This window comes from Halichoeres trimaculatus, unplaced genomic scaffold, assembly GCF_033239565.1.
Source record: "Halichoeres trimaculatus isolate MK-OKI-2021-1 unplaced genomic scaffold, fHalTri1.1 fHalTri1_scaffold_18, whole genome shotgun sequence".
Lineage (NCBI taxonomy): Eukaryota > Metazoa > Chordata > Actinopteri > Labriformes > Labridae > Halichoeres > Halichoeres trimaculatus.
In genome coordinates, this window is record NW_027437196.1 from 16,569,376 (window position 1) to 16,587,626 (window position 18,251).

Genomic DNA, 18,251 nt, shown 5'->3' on the forward strand with positions numbered 1-18,251 from the left:
AATGGTTTGGAAACGTGTTACAGCGTGCTGTAACTGGGAGGACTGGGACTGTGAATGGAAACACACAAGACTGCACTAAATCCATTACACTGGCACACAAACCTTTCATGGTGAAGCTGAAGTTGTAGATACAGAGATACAAAACAGAGCGGCTGTATTTTGTAGACAGGTTACACCGTGTCACTGTGTGTCACAGGGAAGTAATGTGAGAGTTTGGAATTGCTGGCTTACGGGCTGTGCTCCCAAACACCACAGAGCTCAGACAGACAGCAGTTCATCTTGCAGTAAAGCAGAAATAGTCGAGTGTATCTGACAGCTGGCTGTGTTACTGCCGCTGCTGTCAGAGGACAAAAGAAGAAAATGCCAGTTTGTGTGGTTTTGATGTATTAGCTTGTTTTTTGTGCTTTTCTATCACCATTTTATACCAAATAAACGTCTTTTTGTAAGATTGATGCTTTGTGGAGAAACCATGCCTGCACTCAAAGGCAAGATTGCGGTACAGAAGAGTGACGGCGGTGTCACAATTTGCCGAAGCAGATTCAGTGGTGGCTCCGTTTCCTCGTAGCCAGACTCTTACCAAGCCATGGCAAGCACTCGGCTGTCTGTGTGCATTCAGCCAGAAACTGCAGCCTGTCCAACAGGAGCTGCAACAGGACACTGTCAACAAGATTTATGTCGGAGGGCAGAAGAGGACGGCCAAGGATTGGAGTCGCAGAGTTTACGGAGGAATTTCTGGGAGGTTTTGGTTTTGTTTTGGCTCTTGTTAGTGAATGGAAATGAAATAAAGAGACAACCAGAGGTGCAGCTGGAGCCAGACTGCACCAGTGTTTTCCTCAATGGCTTAAACAGAAGCATTGTATTCCACCTTGGTGCTCCTGCAAATCCCCCTCCTGCTCTCTGTGACAGCTTGTCTTCCAAATAAGCCGTGTGTGAATTTATACTCTGTGTTTTTACCGCTGATGAGCAAGCCACAATAAATGGGGGAACCACAGGAGGGATGTCTAACAGGAGTTAATGGGCCTCTGAGGGAATATGTGGTTTGAAAGGCGGGAATGTTGTAACCGCTACACCTTCTCTGGGCTTTCATAGCTTTTTATGTAGAATAGTTAGAACATTATAATCACAAAGTTTCCATTTTGGGTCACATAAACCTCCCTTTGCTGCAAGTTTTTGGAGTTCATTTGAGAAAAAAAAACTCTCACAAATATAGCTCGAAGTCTTTGGAGACTTGGCCTAAATGTGCTATACAGAAAACATACAACCCAATGGTGCAATTGTACAGAGAATTTGCGTATGATAAGCACCATTGTGAGTCGCTCTTTTCTTTGAACTGTCATTTTGTTTCAGTTTTGTTTCCCTTTTTCGTGAACACTGGGGAAAAGCACTGTGTAGGAGCAACAAAAGATTCCAATTGACAAGATGACAAATTGGAGTTGGGAATACAGATGATGAAGAAAAAGAGAGTTTGGTGGCATTGTGTGCTGTGTAACCCACTTTCATGTGCGTCTGCTTTATTATATGGTGTGACACCAGTGTAAAGTTTGCCTGTATGTGACAAGTGACAGCTCGAAGGCTTTCATCTAAAGTCTTTGTTTTTGTCTTTCTCCCTGTGCAGAAAGCAGCGTTCACGAGGGAAGCACCGGAAACGACAACGATGGCAGCATCTGTGGCAGTGACTCCGCCTTCTACAGACAGAGCGAAGGTGAGATTAGCTGTGATGGAAGACGATGGGTTTGTTACAGCCTGATGGGTCATTTCAGCCGCAATTAAAATCCACATTATCTTTTCCACTCTGCGGCAGTTTCTTCTCTTTTGTATTTGCGGTATTGATTTTACTCAATGTTTCTCTAGCCGTCTGTTTTCTTAAAAGGTCCAGTTTTTATGTTTATTGCTTGTTAATTGTTGCCTTAACAAAAAGAAACTATCCTTTAGAGTGCAACATCAGTGCCACACAATAGGAAAATGGCTTTCCTTCTGAAATCATCAAACTAAAGCGCATAGAGACGTACAAACATAAATTCATCGCCTCCTACACATTAGAAAACACATTAAGACACACACTCATGTCTACTCACTGTGCAAAGACACAGGCACACACAGCTTTAAGTGAATATGCAAACAATCAAACTGCCAGGCTAATGACAGAGCTAATATCATTTGTTTGCAAGTGATTATGAATTGTTTATGCTTGTATCATGATTGTTGTGAAGATAATGGAGGCTCTTAGAAGCCAGCAGACAAACTATCTTTAGGTGTTAAGAGGTCATGATTCGTGGGTTTGGTAATTTGGTCTGTTAAGCACTGTTAAGCTCTCACTCAGGCTCAAAGATATCAACCTGGCAGAGAATCAAGGGCAGTATCTGTATATTTGCTGATCATCTGTATCAGGGTATAATTTTGTAGTCACCCCATCAATCTACTGCAGGGATCTCAAACTTGTGCCATGGAGGGCCAAGAGGCCGGAAGTTTTCTTTCCACCAACTGATTTCACTGATAATTACTGGCTCTCTGCTTGAAGATGAGGTAATCAGTGAAATCAGCTGGTGGAGTTTTTGGTTGGAAAGAAAACCTGCAGCCTCTTGGAGTTTGAGACCCCTGATCTACTGCATGTGAGTCTTAGGGGCCATTTACCCAACAAAGGTTTTAGAGTGAAACGCAAAAGTTTTGTTGCGTTTCAGCCGACCTAAAACACAAACTTTTGAAAACGGCCTCCAGAGTGGAATTTTTCTGAAACGCTGCCGACATCATTGCCGTGTAAACAGTAAGCTGGCGCTGTGTCAGTGGAAACGCCGACGTCACACTCCGCTCCTCACCATACAACAGTACTGTTCGCATCACGATCATCGCGAATAATCATGTTGAGCTTGTGCTGCTCAATCTGCTGTTTCTGCTGACTGTCTATATACAAAACGTGCAGCTGTTGCTCCACTTTTTCACTCAATAATCCCCAATACACCAGATGATCGGCTCAACTCTACTTGGGTGGAGACTTCCCAAAAGCTGCTTCTGGACAAGACAGTTACAGCGCTGACTACAGGCCTGGCATGCTTACTACAGCATTTTCAGTCTCTTTGCGTTACAGTGTAAACACAGATGGTTTTCACTGCGTGTCAGCGTTTTCAGATGAAACGTTGTCGTGTTAACAGGGCGCAAAGGTCTGCGTCTTCTTTTACTCACTGTTTTCATACCCCGCCCACAACTCAATCTGATTGGCAAGACACCAGACGAGTAATAGCCAATCAGCACTGAAGTCTGTGTGCCACTGAAATGTACATATATAAGTTTAAGTTAAGATCAAATATTTCCTAAAGTCATGTGTTGGTGATATTTTACATTTCACATTTAGACTGAAAGCTTAATTTTATATGTAAATTCACATCAGGTCGGATTTTGGATCAGTTGTGGTCTCATGGACTGAAAATAACTGATATCAGTATCAGCCCTGAAACCTGTCTTCATGAAAGCACCTGAAACAGGTTGGAAACAATTTTGAGAGTCCTAGATTGTTTCATTTGAATCTCATGAGCCTCAAAGAAGTACAGTATTTCAAAATAAAGGACTGAATTAAAAACCAGACTGTTATTTGTACTTAACAAATATTTTTCTTCTCTGTTGATTAAATTGATTTAATCATTCTGCAACTCTACCTTGTAATCAGAATCAGAATAGCCTTTATTCAGAGCGTACATGGCCAAGTGGTCTAAGCCCAGCTGTGTTCAAATCCAGCCCCTGGCTTCTTTCTCACATGTCACTCCCCGCTCTTGCCCTGAATCCTAGTCTTTCCCATGCCCCTCTGGATTATAATTGAAGACATACAAAGCCCCAAAAATAACCAAAAAAGAAGAATAGCCTGTATTCGCCAAGCATCTTCAAAAAAAATATAAAGGAATCTGACCCTGGTTTGGACCCTTCTCTCTTTGCACCAATATGTATAAATAAACACTAAATATCACAGTTAAAACAGAGTTCTAAAGAATGTACAGAAATGATATTAACAATATAAAAATTGCAATGAATATGAGAATTAAAAATGTGTGATAAAAACAATTACAAAGGAGAAACAGGAAATAAAGGTGTAGTTGTGCATGAGGTATTTGTGTTGTGATCCTGATGAAGGGTCACGACCCACAGATTGGGAACCATTTGACAAGTGTTAAGGCATTTTAGAAGCTAAGAAAAGGAGGGTAGAGTGCTGTTTGTAGGTTTTTAAATGAATCAAATATCTCATTAAAGTTTGTCTCTTTGTTGTCTAACATCAGGACACAGCATGGCAGAGACGCTCACAGTCGCCCTGCGTGTTGCTGAGGAAGCCATAGAGGAGGCCATCGCAAAGGCAGAGGAGTTCAGTGACAGCTTGGTTAGACATCTACCTCTTTTCTCTCACTCTTTCCATCTCTTCTTTTTTTCATTTCCTCCCCATCATCTCCCTCTTCTTCCTCTGGCCTCCCTCTTGGTTTCTATATCAGTGGGAGGCAGTCATGGTTGTTGGCTAAGATGTCTGCACAGACCCTCTCCTGGTAATACACTTTGAACAGTATATATGTGTGTGTCTGTGTGTCTGTGCAGGAGAAGCAAAATGAGGCTCGGTATCTGCGGGACCACAAAGAGGAGCTCATAGAGGAACTTGCCACAACCATTGTACAAAAGGTAAGTTCAACAAGAGTTCATTGTACTTTTTAAACATTTGTTTTTTCTATTGCATTTCGAAGAATTGGGGTTTATATACAGCTCTGTCCTCATTCTGTTTGACTGACAGTGTATTATGAAGTTAAACAGCTTTGTTTCCATTAATTTTTTCTTAACAGAAAAAGCAAAAGAAGAGTGAAAATTACAGTCATTTCCCCTCTTTTGAAATCCTGATTACACCAACATCCCAGAAAAAAGGGCCACGGTCTTTGAATATCACATTTTGATTTGAATAAAGAACTCTAATTTCAGCCTCTTTCATTAGAGTCATGACTTTTAATTTGCTTAAATACTTTTGGGTCTTAATTAACATTTGTTGGCCATTAAAGTCAACCCAAGAAATGTGTCTTCTATCTCCAACAAAGCCCAATGTTTCATGAAGATTCAAACAGAAACTGGTACAGAGTATTGGTTTTAAAGTTTCATTGCAATGAATTATTCATGCCTGAGTGTAAACATAAAACGCCTTCATGGGATTGCATGCTTTGTTCCAATTTGCAGAAATGATCATAATCTAATATTGATAAGACTTTTCTTTCATTTTCTCAGATCATCCAGAGGAGGAAGCGTTCAGAGATGCAGACAGAGTATGACTTTGTCTGGCCTCAGCCTCAGTCTATGATCCCACCCAGTGAGCTGCCCTCTCTGTCCCAGACTCAAGGGTCAACCCAAGGCTCTTCTCAAGGAGCGCAGGACACACTCAGACACTCCTACACGCTCTGGGTCAGTCTCTTCCTCTACTCAGGCTGTAAAACTCTTAAAAAAAATAAAAAAGGTCAAACGAATCCTCAGAAGTCTAAACAGAACTGTTGGTCTCGACTGTGTGTCTCCTCTGTTGTGCAGTGTGTGTTTAAAGGAGGGTAATTTGCTTTTCCAGTAAAGATGTACATTTCTCCCTCCATTTCACTGCATAAATACAATAATACTCGTCTGTCTGTGATTTGGTATATGCTCCTGAGTGGACGGTCTGTTGTCTCTAAAGAATGTTGTGTTTGGCAGAAAACTCACTGCAACATTTCAGCAGAACATGTTTATGTGCTGTGACTGTGTGGTCCCTTTTTACATGAGCATGTTAGTCTTTGAATCTGCCATGTGTCCTCTCTGGATCTTGTTGCTGTTCTAAAGCCAGAGAGGACACTGCAGACTCTTAGAATTTTGTAGAACTAATCCTGGAGTAACGTCAAATTATGTCCTAGAAATCAGAATAAATAGCACAGTTCTTCTAGCTTATTACAACCAGCATACCAGCTGAAAACTCATATAAAACATTTATTATTATGTGAGGATATTTCACTTAAAAGATACCACAGTAATGTAGGTAAAGCTTCTGAGATCAATTGAACGTGCCATTGGAGAGGTCAAGGATTGCCAAACTGGGTTAAGGCTTAAAGGGGCTGTGAGGAGTTTCAAAGTGATCTTGAAAAAGTCTCCCTTCTAGACACCAGATGCTCCCAGCCCAGCATGGCTCTGAATCTCTAGCCAGACTTTTCTTCTCTGTTGTGCCCAAATGGTGGAATAAATTACCTTAGTCTATGCGATCTACTGAGTAGTTTTCTACTTTTAAGAGATGTCTGAAGACTCATCTGATCAGGGAACACTTGAGTGCTTTAGCTGATCCTTCTCCTCTTGGTCCTTAGGGCAGAATTAGTCAGAAGGTCTCAGACCCAGCTCTTAGTGAATATTTAGCACTGATCATTGAATGTTGTTGAAGGTTGATATATCTTTTTGCAGTGATTAACTGTGGTTAGTTATGGCTATATTGCTCTACATTTGCACACACACACACAAAAATCTTTTTGCACTCGATGGCAGCATCAAATACTTGTAGCCCTTTGTCGCACTAAGGTTTTCCCTTCTGTCAAAATTCTTGTTTGTGTTGTACGATGCTTTGGACAAAAGTATCTGCTAAATGAAACAGTAGAACTGTTGATATATGCCCAATCGTAACCCACACATTCAAATGAGATTATCAGCGCCAATATAGGATATTTCAAATTGCTACTATTTAGCTTTCCCATCAGGTTGAGCAGGACAAGATTGATTTACGACACGTTGAAGTCTGTATGATAACATCGCACAAGCTGACCAAGTTTAATGACATAAGAGATTTGTGTTTTTCTCTGCTAGAAATGATTTCTGTGATTAATTTTGTAGTGATGGTGGACACTAGAGCCCAACTGTCAGACAGAAAAAGGACAGAAGAGCAGAAGAAAGCTAAACAGGAGAGTGATACGGCCCAAGCTAAAGGCTTAAACACGAGCTGAACTGTTTGTGATAATGTTCATTCCAACCCACAGTCAGCAGTTATTCTGCAGTGGTCTGTTCAAACTGAGAGTCTATCAATAAAATGAAAAGTGAGGTTACATTAGCTCTGCTTGGTAGATGAGCGCTGGCAGGACATAACCAGGATTCACTAGCATTACACATTATGGGAATGTAGAGCACCGGGCTGTCAGTTGCGCTAAATATAGCCGGCTACTGACGAATGGTACAAACTTTCAAAGTTTACTTAATGTCATGTTTGGTATAATGTTTTAAACAACAACGCTACGTAACTTAGCTGATAAATCTCTAACCATGGCACTTTGTAGCCAGTAAAAATTTGTCTTGAACAAAGAAAAACAAACACATGCCTTGTTAAAAGTCACATCTTCACAATAGTGTATGTGAGACTCTGGGCCACAGATAGATCCTCCTTCCTGCATTTTTGATCAAAAAAAAAAAACTCAGAAGGAAACAAATAATTATGTCTATGTTGGGGGAAGAGGGGACTTAAATACATATCAGAGAGGCAGCTCTGGAGAATAAGTTTGGGAGCCACTCCCAAGGTTGAGTTTAACTGCTGAGACGGTAGCCAGCAGCATGGCAAACTGTGTACAAATATATGGTACTAGAAAGAGCTACGCAGCTGCACAGAAGCTGCTGAAATCCTACTGTTACTACACACGTCTGCATCAGAAAACCAAGGTGCAGTCAGTCATGTGAACTAAAATAAGAGAATAAGTCATGATAGAGTTGAAATAATTTATTTGTAGACTATTTTCTGTTTAGCTGTGTGATTTATTTCCCAGGTTTTATGGTAGTTTTCTTCAGAGGTTAGCACAACATCTATTTTTAAGCTATTTGGGATCATAGGGCCTCTTTAAAACATTATAATCCGACATTTATTAAGAGAATTGCTTACACCTAAAGGAAATCTGAGCACTCTGAGTTCTTCTACTTTGTGTACAGGGAAAACAGACCACCAGGCAACAAAACAAACTCATAAACGCGTGGCTAATTCCTGTTTTTCCACATTTGGGGAGCTTTATGGAGCATTTCCCTCTTAAGCACAGGCAAATACAAAGTATTATAAGCTCTGCAAATGTGAACAAAACAGAGTTTGCACAACATCTCAGAGAGATGCATAGTTCACACTGGGGCCCACACACACCTGGCAGATGTAGTACTACTAGTCAGCAGGGACTCCTGCAGATTCGTCATCGCCCCGTGTGTGAGCGGAGCATCAAAGCTGCTCTCACTGGGCCTCACCGTTCTGTTTCCTGCTGCTTCACTCAGGGAAGATCAAAGTCCTGTGAAATATGACAGGATCGCTCGCAAATTCTCGGCCTATAGTGGGATGGGTTGTGTTTATCAGCTCTCTAAAAACACGCTCTCTAAGACAAAGTGTGTGGTTAAATCAGTGCTGCTTCAATGTGAACGCTGGGGGTAATCTCAATCCTGAGTCCCACACATTTCAAGGATTCATGTTTTCTTTACATTTTCTTTACATAAAAAACTCAGATTAGACCAAACTTGTATCCAAAGCAGTCGTCCTACTGGGATGTTATATTAAGATCAGATTTAATTGCATGCCTACAAACACTGATTGTTCTCTAAGAAACAAAACTGATTCATCTTAGCGCAGAATTCACCCTCAAGATAGATCTGTTGGAGGACTGGAAAAATGTCTCAAGTTTAAAGATATTTAACAACATCAAGATCTCTTTAAAACACACAAACATGTAAAATCAGAACTACCTTGTAGAGCTGCTACTGGGAGTTTTATTTTGTTGTTTTGTAGCCCCCCCTGCTGGTCAGAACATTACCTCACAGTCAATCAACGTTAAAGCAGAAAATAGATCAGCCAGATGGACTAAATGCTTTCCTTTATATTATGTAATTATTATACGAGGCAATTATGTGTGACTCTCTTTGGCCACAGCACTGCTCTCTCTGTTCAAGCAGTAATAATTTGTCTGGAGCTGGAGGGCCTGTTAAGACTCAACAAAAGCCAAATTAAGAGAAGACCGATGACCAATGTTTATTCAGCCAAACATTTTTATCTCCTTTGAGAAAAACATCTTGCTCTTTCTTCTCATGTATGTTTTATTTGAACTCTAATTAGAGAGTGTAGATGTTCATAGCCCCTTTTGTTTCTGTCCTTGCAGAGATCCCGCTCAGCTTTCTCCCTCACCAGTGACGACTCCCCAGAGAAGGGCCCAGACGAGGAGGGTGCAGGGGTGGGACGCAGCCTGCAAGATTACGCATCCCTGAAAAGGGAGGGCAAGGCTACCTCTCTACCAAGCTGGAGGAGTGTCGACCGCCTGGACAACTCCAGTAAATATCACACCAATAGACTTCAAATTGATAACATTCCTATTAGGTCTGAATAAATTCTTTTCAGGCACAATCAGCACTGTGATGACAAATGAGTTTTCTCTCTGTTTCTTCAGGTGACACATAATTTGCTTAACCAAGGATGCATTGGTTTTTAAGAGACAATGTGAATTCTCCTTTTTGCGTTCTCTCAGGTGCATCCTCAGTGCTCCACAGCCCAGACGGTAACTGGATCGCTCTGCACAGCTCCCAGCTCTCCCGGCCCAGCCTGCTAACCAAGAGGAAGAGTCTGGTGTTCAGCGTGTTGGAAAAAGAATCCGGCGTCATCTCGGCCTACGACGAGATGGGTTCAGACTCAGAGGAGGGTGACGAAGGCTGCTGGGGCGTAGCACTGAGGCAGTTCCGGCGCAAACTGTCCGATGATACTTACTACACGGACTCTCAGCACGACCCTGAGTGGACGTACACGCAGCATCTCCCCATCACATCTCCATCATCGGGCCAGTTCACCAACACAGAAACCCTCAACTCAGACTCAGAGGCCTCATCTGTGCTGTCTGCATGTCCTCGCAAACCGCCTTCCAACCACCTGAGGAAGAAAGGACCGCCAGACACACACCTGCACCCTCATCACCCCCTGCTCTACCACCAACACCTGCAGCAGAACTTTACTCCCTACCCCCACCACTCAGAGGCGCTGGATGTCAACTTCAACCCAAAGGTGATTTTGCTTAATTTTGACTTGGGTAGTTATGTTTCCATACCTTTTATCTGTTTTTTTTTCTTTTTTGTGCTCACAAACAGGCATCACCTTTTTTTTAGTCTGTTCCATAACCAGCTAAAAACTTATCACAAGATCGTAACTGCACACATGACAAAAATGTTGCAAGTTTAAATGTGTTTTAACTAAGGTGTGGTGAGTTTAAAAATAAAACCCTTCACCTGATCAAATATTTTGTTCCTCAAAGTTGTATAGTAGCTCATGCTCTTCTTCTCCAACCTTTTCCTCAGGTGATGGGAGACAGCAGCGAGGCTGAGGAGAGGCAGAATGATCACATCAGAAGATCGAGGCGACGCAGGAAAAGCAAGAGAGAGTCGTCATCAGAGCGGAGCAGGACTGGCAGCCAGACTCATGCACAGACAGTCTACCCGTTAGTGCAGGTAAAATGTCACGCTTGTACTCACACTAGTGTGCGTTTTCTGAAAAATCCTTAATACTTACTGACTCAGTTCCCAATTTGCCAATGTGTTACAGAGTGGGAGTAAAATTCTGTTTGATGATACAATCAAGACTCAATGATCTGCTCACTTGTTCTCTGTAGTTTTGCTTGATAGTGATGTTTCATGCTGGTGGAGGTGTTAATTCTTCCTTTTTTTTTACTTCCTGTTGTGTATTTCTGTCTGTTTTCCTGTCCCCTGAAGGAGAACGGTGGGTATCTACTCAACGCCCTCCTGAAGAGGGGTAAGAATGAGGAACCGTCAGCACCTGACAGTATGCCAATGGCCACAGCTGCACCAGAGGCCTTCAAATTAGATGCCATGACACCCGAGCCAGAAGACTTCCACACAATGGTCCAAAATTCAGTCGCACTCAGCTCCCCACAGACCCATCCACTGGCTCCGGGGTCCCGGCACTCACCCAGTAGCCCAGGGCCTGTAGACCCCCTGGAAGAGGAGCTACGATCCAGAATCAGCGAGCTGGTCAGCCGTGCCAACAGCAAAGACAGCAGCTCATCAGAGGAGGAGGAGTGCAGAAAGCGGCCTGCGGACAAACAGATGGATAGAGAGAACGACAGACAGAGGCCTAAAGACACAGACAGAGAGAGGCTGAGGGTTCTCGAAAGATTAAGAGGCAAAACCAGCTTTAAGGAGAGAGAAAAAATAGGCGAAACAGTCCAAGTCAACGGACAAGAGATGAGGAGAGGTGACAGACTAATTAAGAGTTATTCAGTGAGAGAAGAAGGAAGAGTCAAAGAGAGGAGGTTAGAGAAGAGGGTTGAAAGCTTGAAAGAGAGACTGGACGAGCATGAGTACAAGAGAGTGGACAAAAGAGAGCTGAGCAGACAGAGTAAGAGACTCTATGAGAGGAGAGATGTGGAGAAGGACGCGGAGCAGAGAGTGGGAGCAAAGAGGAGTGGATCCAGCGCAAGTACGCCTGCTGTTACACCTTCATCCCAGGAGGGGGTGCTGTCAGACAACCAGGTAAGATAAATGAAAGTGCACCAGATTGATTTATGTTGCTGCTCACTGTCTGCTTTTGTCTCTGCCCTGTTAAGACAATAGAGTCTGTCTCAAAACATGTCCCCTTTTTATCTCAGTAGCTCTCCATCTTCTCGTCTTCCTCTTTCTCTTTTCTTGTACAATGTGTAAATCATGGCTGTCCCTCTCTGTCCCTCATCCTGTGTCCTCTGTGCTTCCTTTCTTTTTCTCGTCTGGCTTGTGTGTTGCTTTGTGGATGTGTGTTTGTTCCTGTGTGTGTATCAGGAGGGACAGAATGACTTGGAGCAACAGCAGAGGCTTCAGTTGCTCTCCTCTCTCTTACAGCAGGTGAGATAACAACCAGGACAGGGAAGGATGCTTACCAGGTCTTGTCCTATGTGTCTTGTGTCATTGAAGTTTTCTCAGGCTTTTTCAGTTTGTCGGAAAAAAACTTCCTTTTTTAGTTTAACTTTGTAAACACACAAATGGAGACAGCATTGTGCAGCTAGGGACAAATTTTCCTGGCTGTTGGATTTAGTGAGAATTTTCCATCCTTTTAATATAACCCACAATATTGAACTTCCCAGTGTCTGCTGAAATTGTTGATAGTTTGGTCCAAATCTGGAAACTTCCCACGTTTTGTGATGTATGTATCATTTATCTTTCATGTCAACGCCATGATTCCAATTTCAACAATTTGAGTGTGGTGAATCCGCTCCATTCAGGATCACATGACCAAGTAGAAACCCACACTCAGTCGGACAAATAGATACACACACGATACAGGCCCCCCGCCCCCTCATGCACTCACACACGTAACCGCACTCACGTGCTTATGAGCTCTTAGTCCTGTGGGTCAATGTAGGTTATTAGCTATGCTCATTATGAGGGTTATATACGAGTAATGGTTCCCCCTCACAATGAGTATGTACTCATTCATTCAATTTTTCAGATTTTCCCCACACCCTTTAGACCTGGTGTCTCAGTTTGATTTGGAATGGAGAAAACGTGATCATGACGGTGAAGTTTTTGAATCAGATGCAAAAAAAAAAAGAAATAAAAATGTGAACAGTCTGCTACAAAAAATGAGTTCAGTCTGAATAGTTGAACTGTCCAACGGCACAAACTATATAGAGGTAAAAAAGAAAAATACCTCTACCAATCCACTTTCAACTCATGCCTTAACATGTATACCTTTATAAACAGTCGCCCCACGCATCTGCATCTTAAGAACATAGACTTAATAAAACCAGGAAACACTTTCATTAACATCACTCACTGCTTAATAATGTAGCATTATATATCCTACAGATGTGAGTCACCAGGTCGTCTTCTCATTCAAATCAGCCATGCCTCTAACTATGACTTACCGTGCATAACTCAGTTGTTTTAATAGGGTTTAAGCCAAAAAAAATGTCTATTAGGTCAAAAACATTAGTTTCTTACACAATGGGATTTTCAACAGTGCCAAAACAGAGTTCCACCACAGCTACACTTTAGCGCTTGTGCATTTGATCTAAAATGAGCCTGTATTGGTGTCACTGCATGGGATTTGGCATTGTGATACACAGACATAAATATTCAGACCTGCGTACACACAGTGCTTTCGCCTTAGTTACACTTCAGTGACGATCACCTTATCAGCAGCAGAATGACCTCGCTCCACCGTTCTGTCTTAGTGTGTGACATATTGGAGATGAGGCATCTTGCATGGGGATGGCAATATGAAAACGACCATTGGCTTAATTTTTCAACACAGTGTTGTGCCTTGTGCCATGGGATCCCTCAGGGTTTAGTTCTTGGTCCTGTATTGATTATCATCTACGTCTTGGTATTTGGTCCTCTATTGATTATCATCTACGTCTTCCTAATCATCAACCAGTTGCGATTGCTCTAAGACTGCAAGGGTAGCTCAGCTTCCTCTAAAATTTCCCCAAAAAAATTGGTGATATGTTCTGCTGTGTGTACATTTTATTGACAAAATATGCGCTAGAATTCCTTCATCTTTTGTTCAGAATCAGCTACCTATCACAGGTAACTGGGTCCACCTCCTTTTCATTGATCCTCGCAGCGTCTCAGCGTTTTAACACAGTCGGACGCTGAGCGTCTTCTGACTTCAGCGGGGAAGCGTAGAGTGGGTTGTTCCACTGTGGAAACTGGATGGTCATTGGATAAACCCTGGGCTTTGTCCCCCCCATCGGACGCTCAGCGTCTCTGAGGGTCTATGAGGCAGTGGGCTGGCCTGGACGCTGGGCTTCTGCATGATGATCGGATGATCTGTCTGAGGCCGAATTCCTTTTTGATTGACAGTGAAATGAGCCAGTCAGTGATTTTGAAGTATAACCCTCAACTGGAGCATATTCTCAGTTGTTCTGGACTGATCCGGAGGCTTTATCAATCCCCAGCAAGTTTACCTTTCTTAAAAATGACGAGCGTTGAGAGAACACTGGTAAAATCCCTGGAAAAAACACCTGGTTGGTACAACAGGGTCACAGTTCATTTTCTTGAAAAGGAACGGAGGGTAGAATTTAGGTTTAAATAAATAAATAAACAAATTTATGATGTAAGCCAGAAAAAAATAGCTTCCCCTCCTTGAATGACCAGCAGCCGCCACTGTCATCAGCAGTACTGGAACAGTCACATCTAAGTTTAAAATTTCACTGAGTCAAATACTGATAAAATTCTATACAAGCCTGAATGCCAGCCACCTGCCTCAAAATAAACAAAAAAATCAGACATTATCCTCTTTCAGTCCGCTGCCAAACTGAACAAAATTGCTACCATGCCATCCATAATTCCCATCTCACACATCTCTTGTCCTATGACTTATTAAAGAGCTCATCAATCAGAGCCACCTGTTCTTAAAACCACACCTTAACTACCCCATTTGAAATATGAAGGTATAACTTTCCTCTGCAAATTACTCTAGTTTTGTTGTACCTCACAAATCCAAGAAAAATGATAAAAGTTTACACAGTGGAACTCAGTTCATACAAAGTTATTTTTCTCTCTTAATGTGGAGAGAAGTACTGAAAAGACACACGCGTGCATGTCAGACTCTATGATCTGCGTGGTTATGGCCTCGTTCTTTGGAGTAGATGAGGACATCAGACTCTCTTACGTTGCTCCATTGACCAACTCCAGTCAATACCTCTGAAAGGATGATGCTTCCTAAAGGATAAGAGGTTCAGTTTTTTACCTTTCATCTCTCATTTTACATTGTATTCTGTTTCTTTCAAATCATTGGCCTTCATCTCCTGTCCATTCCCACCAGCTGACACTTTACCTTTCAGACTGCCACGACAGAGATGGGTCAATACGGCTCCGATCTGGCTAATCAAGACTTCAGCCCGTGATTGATTCACTATTGAATTACATCTGTCTCTCTTCACTGCCTTTTTTTTCTTTCTTGCCATTTCGCTTTTCAGAAAATCCCAACAGCTTTCTTTATTAGGCATCTTCAGCATTTAATTATTTTTCTACCCTGGCAGTCTGAATTTGGAAACATGCTTGAATTTGGATGAACAAGCTGCTCCAGATTATGGAGACACTGACTGGCAGTAAATAGAATGAATAACATGTTTTTCATTAACGTCTATTTAAAGCTTCTTGAAATGATGCAGACAGATCTCCGTCAATGAATTTGTTAACCCACTTTAAAATTAATTAGCTGAGTGTGTGTGACATTTCACACATTTTTGATCTTTTTTGGAACCACATGTACCATTTTTACTTTTTAATATAAAAATGACACTTCATCAGCTCATGCTCATTTGGGTTTATTTCTATGACAGATGTACAGCCAAGCATTTTCTGTGCACGTGATTGAGGACAGCTGATGTATTCCCTCATTAAGGAGCTGAACTTATCAACACAAAAGTTATTACCCAGCAGCCCACTTTTTGAAGTAGGCTGTAGTAATAAGGGATATTCTATTCATTGCGGTGTGCTTACCCTGTTCAGAGCCCTAAAATGTAAAGATCAATCACTCCCACTGCTTTGTCTCAAAACCTTGTTTACTTCCTTTCCACCTCCTCCAGACTTACCGCAGCTTTTCTCACCTCCAGTTCTTTGTTTTGCACATCCTCATTGCTCATTTTAAAGATGTAGATATGCACAAAACAAGCAACATAGGAAGAGCCTTTCCTTTGAGTACTATGAAGCAATTTTATATCTCCTTCTTTGCACGCCTTTCTCTTACTTTAATAATTTTAATACATTAAAAATAAATTTTAAATGAAAGATTTCTATTATTGCTTTTGTTTTTTATGCTACATTAAGCTCTTTTTCCTTAATGTGGTGTTTACAGATTTTATAAGGAGATGTTCATCTGGTTGTTTTGCTCTTATCAGTTCAAAACTAAATATACGTTTATTACTTTAAACCATGAATGTTTTTAGTTAGGGTGTTTCATGTCAATAACTTACTGATGTATAATCTGTGTTTGCCTTTGGGTGTGTCCGTGTGTGTGTGTGTGTGTGTGTGTGTGTGTGTGTGTGTGTGTGTGTGTGTGTGTGTGTGTTCGGTGTGTGTGTGTGTGTGTGTGTGTGTGTGTGTGTGTGTGTGTGACATGGGGGATGTATGTTTTCCAACAACAGCAGAAGTACTCTGCAGCCTCCCTCTGCAGCATCACCACAGAGGTGCTGAAGGTTTTGAACGCCACAGAGGAGCTGATAGGCGAGGCAGGAGGCGAGGGCGTCACTCCGTCCGACTCCACGTGTGTTTCTCCGGTCTCCAACAGCGCGGAGGCCCGCAGGCTTGACCAGAGATTGACCAAGATGGAGGAGAATGTAAGCTTACTGGCACCTTATCAATCATTCAATCAATCAGTCTTTATTTGTGTAGCACCAAATCATAACAAATGTTATCTCAAGACACTTTACAAAAACATTCACAGGCCTAGACCTGTTAATGTTAATAAAATTTTATTAGTAGAAACCCAACATCAAGACAAGATAAGCAGTCTTATCTTAATCCACCATGTGTACAGGACTTTGCAGCATTTAGCAAGTTAACTGGCAGAAGCCTCGGACAGAACCAAACTCATGTTAGACAGACATCTGCCTCGTCTGTGTTAGGGTTAGAGAGAGACAGATAGAGGAGAGAGTGTTGAGCGGATTCTGTGGTAAGAAGTTGACGGGTTCCACGGCATGAGCAAAAACAAGATCAAAGGTGTGGTTAAAGCAATGGGTAGGATGGTTCACAGACTGTGCAAAACCCCAAAAATCCAGTAATGACGTGAAGGCAAAACAAAGACTATCATCAACAACGTCCACATGAATACTGAAGTCACCAACGATGATGATTTTATCTGAAAGAAGAACGATGTTGGAAAGAAACTCTGAAAAATCAGAGGGAAATTGAGAGTATGGGCCAGGAGGCCGGTAGACAATAAGAAACAAAATTAGTCGCCAGTTTTTACAGCTGGATACAAGAAACTCAGAAAAAGACTTTCAAAAGAGCTTAAGCCCAGTTTTGAGATTCACAACTTTTGTAAACTTGCCTCTTGTCTCTTTACAGGTGTATTTGGCTGCTGGTGCCGTGTACGGGCTTGAAGGAGCGCTAGGAGACCTGGAGCATTGTGCTCGCAACATTAACAGTGGCACCACAGACACAGAGCTGGCCTTCCTGGAGGACCAGGTGGCCACTGCAGCCGCTCAGGTTCAGCAGTCTGAACTACAGGTACTGGAGGGCAGCTGTCTTACCATGTTTGTTTTGAGAGGGGATCATTTGATTGGTTTCTACAGAATAAAAAGTATGAAAAAGTTGGGGGCTTTTTACTTTGAACTCAAACAGAGCTATGGCTGAATTTGTATTGTCTGTTCTATATTTTAACTAATTCTATTTCACCATTACAGATATCGAACATTGAGTCCAGGATATCCGCTCTAAAAACAGCTGGGTTGAATGTGACTGCCTGCAATCGCTTCTCAAAGTTCAAGCCAAAGGCTAAGGTAATGCTAAACCCTCACAGACACAAGTCACCAACATTTCACACACACACAGCTTCTCATATTTTGGGTTGAGTGACTACTTGTCTCTTAACATTTGCCTGAGGGAGACCAATAGCACATTGAGGAATTGTAAAATAAAGCTGTGGTATCTATCACTGAGGTTTTGTGGATATGTAACAAATTTACCTCCACTCAGTGGTACTTAAATAACAAAAAGCTTTAACTCAGAAAAGGCTGTGAGCTAGTTCATCCAGTTACTTTTCATACATCATTCTCCACCATTCTTTTTTTCATGTATCCTCCCATTTTGGCATCTTTTAAAGACCCCAACTTTCTGATCTACCATTAGCACTTTCATCTGGCTTTCAGCCCCATCACTTCCCTGGCATCCACCTGCAGGCTCTGACCAGGGGATAAACATATTTTCTTATAATTTCTGCATGTAGGAGTTACTGAGCCTGATACTATATCTTATGCTGCTATGTTAGTTTAGCTTAGACATAAAGCAGCTGCAAGTCAGGATGTTTTATCCATTTGTACTCTGTATGAAGTAAATAAAATGCTTTCTGATTTCAGCCTGAAACTCTGGACTCATCACGCCATCAAAGGAGAAAACTTCCAGCTCCTCCAATGAAAGGTACAAAGACTTTTTTTTTATAAAATACAAAAAAATAAATGATAGAAAAATGGTATGTAGAGACCAGATAGTATAAGGCAGGAGACTGGGGCATAACTAATTCTACAGGGGTCCAAATTGGCAGGAAATAAAGAAATACAAGGAGTCTTAAGTCCAGGGAAAGATAATAAATACAC

At 41.8% G+C, this 18,251-nt stretch overlaps 1 protein-coding gene across 2 annotated transcripts in view; it reads left to right on the plus strand.

Moving 5' to 3' along the window:
- myripb (myosin VIIA and Rab interacting protein b) overlaps positions 1-18,251 on the plus strand; it is a 172,081-nt gene that overhangs the window by 146,653 nt on the left and 7,177 nt on the right. The window contains exons 5-17 of one of the 2 annotated variants that reach the window (XM_074693351.1): positions 1,616-1,702; positions 4,260-4,357; positions 4,567-4,647; positions 5,236-5,409; positions 9,117-9,285; positions 9,480-10,006; positions 10,297-10,446; positions 10,708-11,487; positions 11,770-11,832; positions 16,083-16,274; positions 17,005-17,166; positions 17,343-17,438; positions 18,015-18,075. In XM_074693351.1, coding sequence (XP_074549452.1) covers positions 1,616-1,702; positions 4,260-4,357; positions 4,567-4,647; positions 5,236-5,409; positions 9,117-9,285; positions 9,480-10,006; positions 10,297-10,446; positions 10,708-11,487; positions 11,770-11,832; positions 16,083-16,274; positions 17,005-17,166; positions 17,343-17,438; positions 18,015-18,075 — 2,640 coding nt within the window. The remainder of the gene's footprint in view (positions 1-1,615; positions 1,703-4,259; positions 4,358-4,566; positions 4,648-5,235; positions 5,410-9,116; positions 9,286-9,479; positions 10,007-10,296; positions 10,447-10,707; positions 11,488-11,769; positions 11,833-16,082; positions 16,275-17,004; positions 17,167-17,342; positions 17,439-18,014; positions 18,076-18,251) is intronic. The other variant, XM_074693352.1, reaches the window with a different exon arrangement.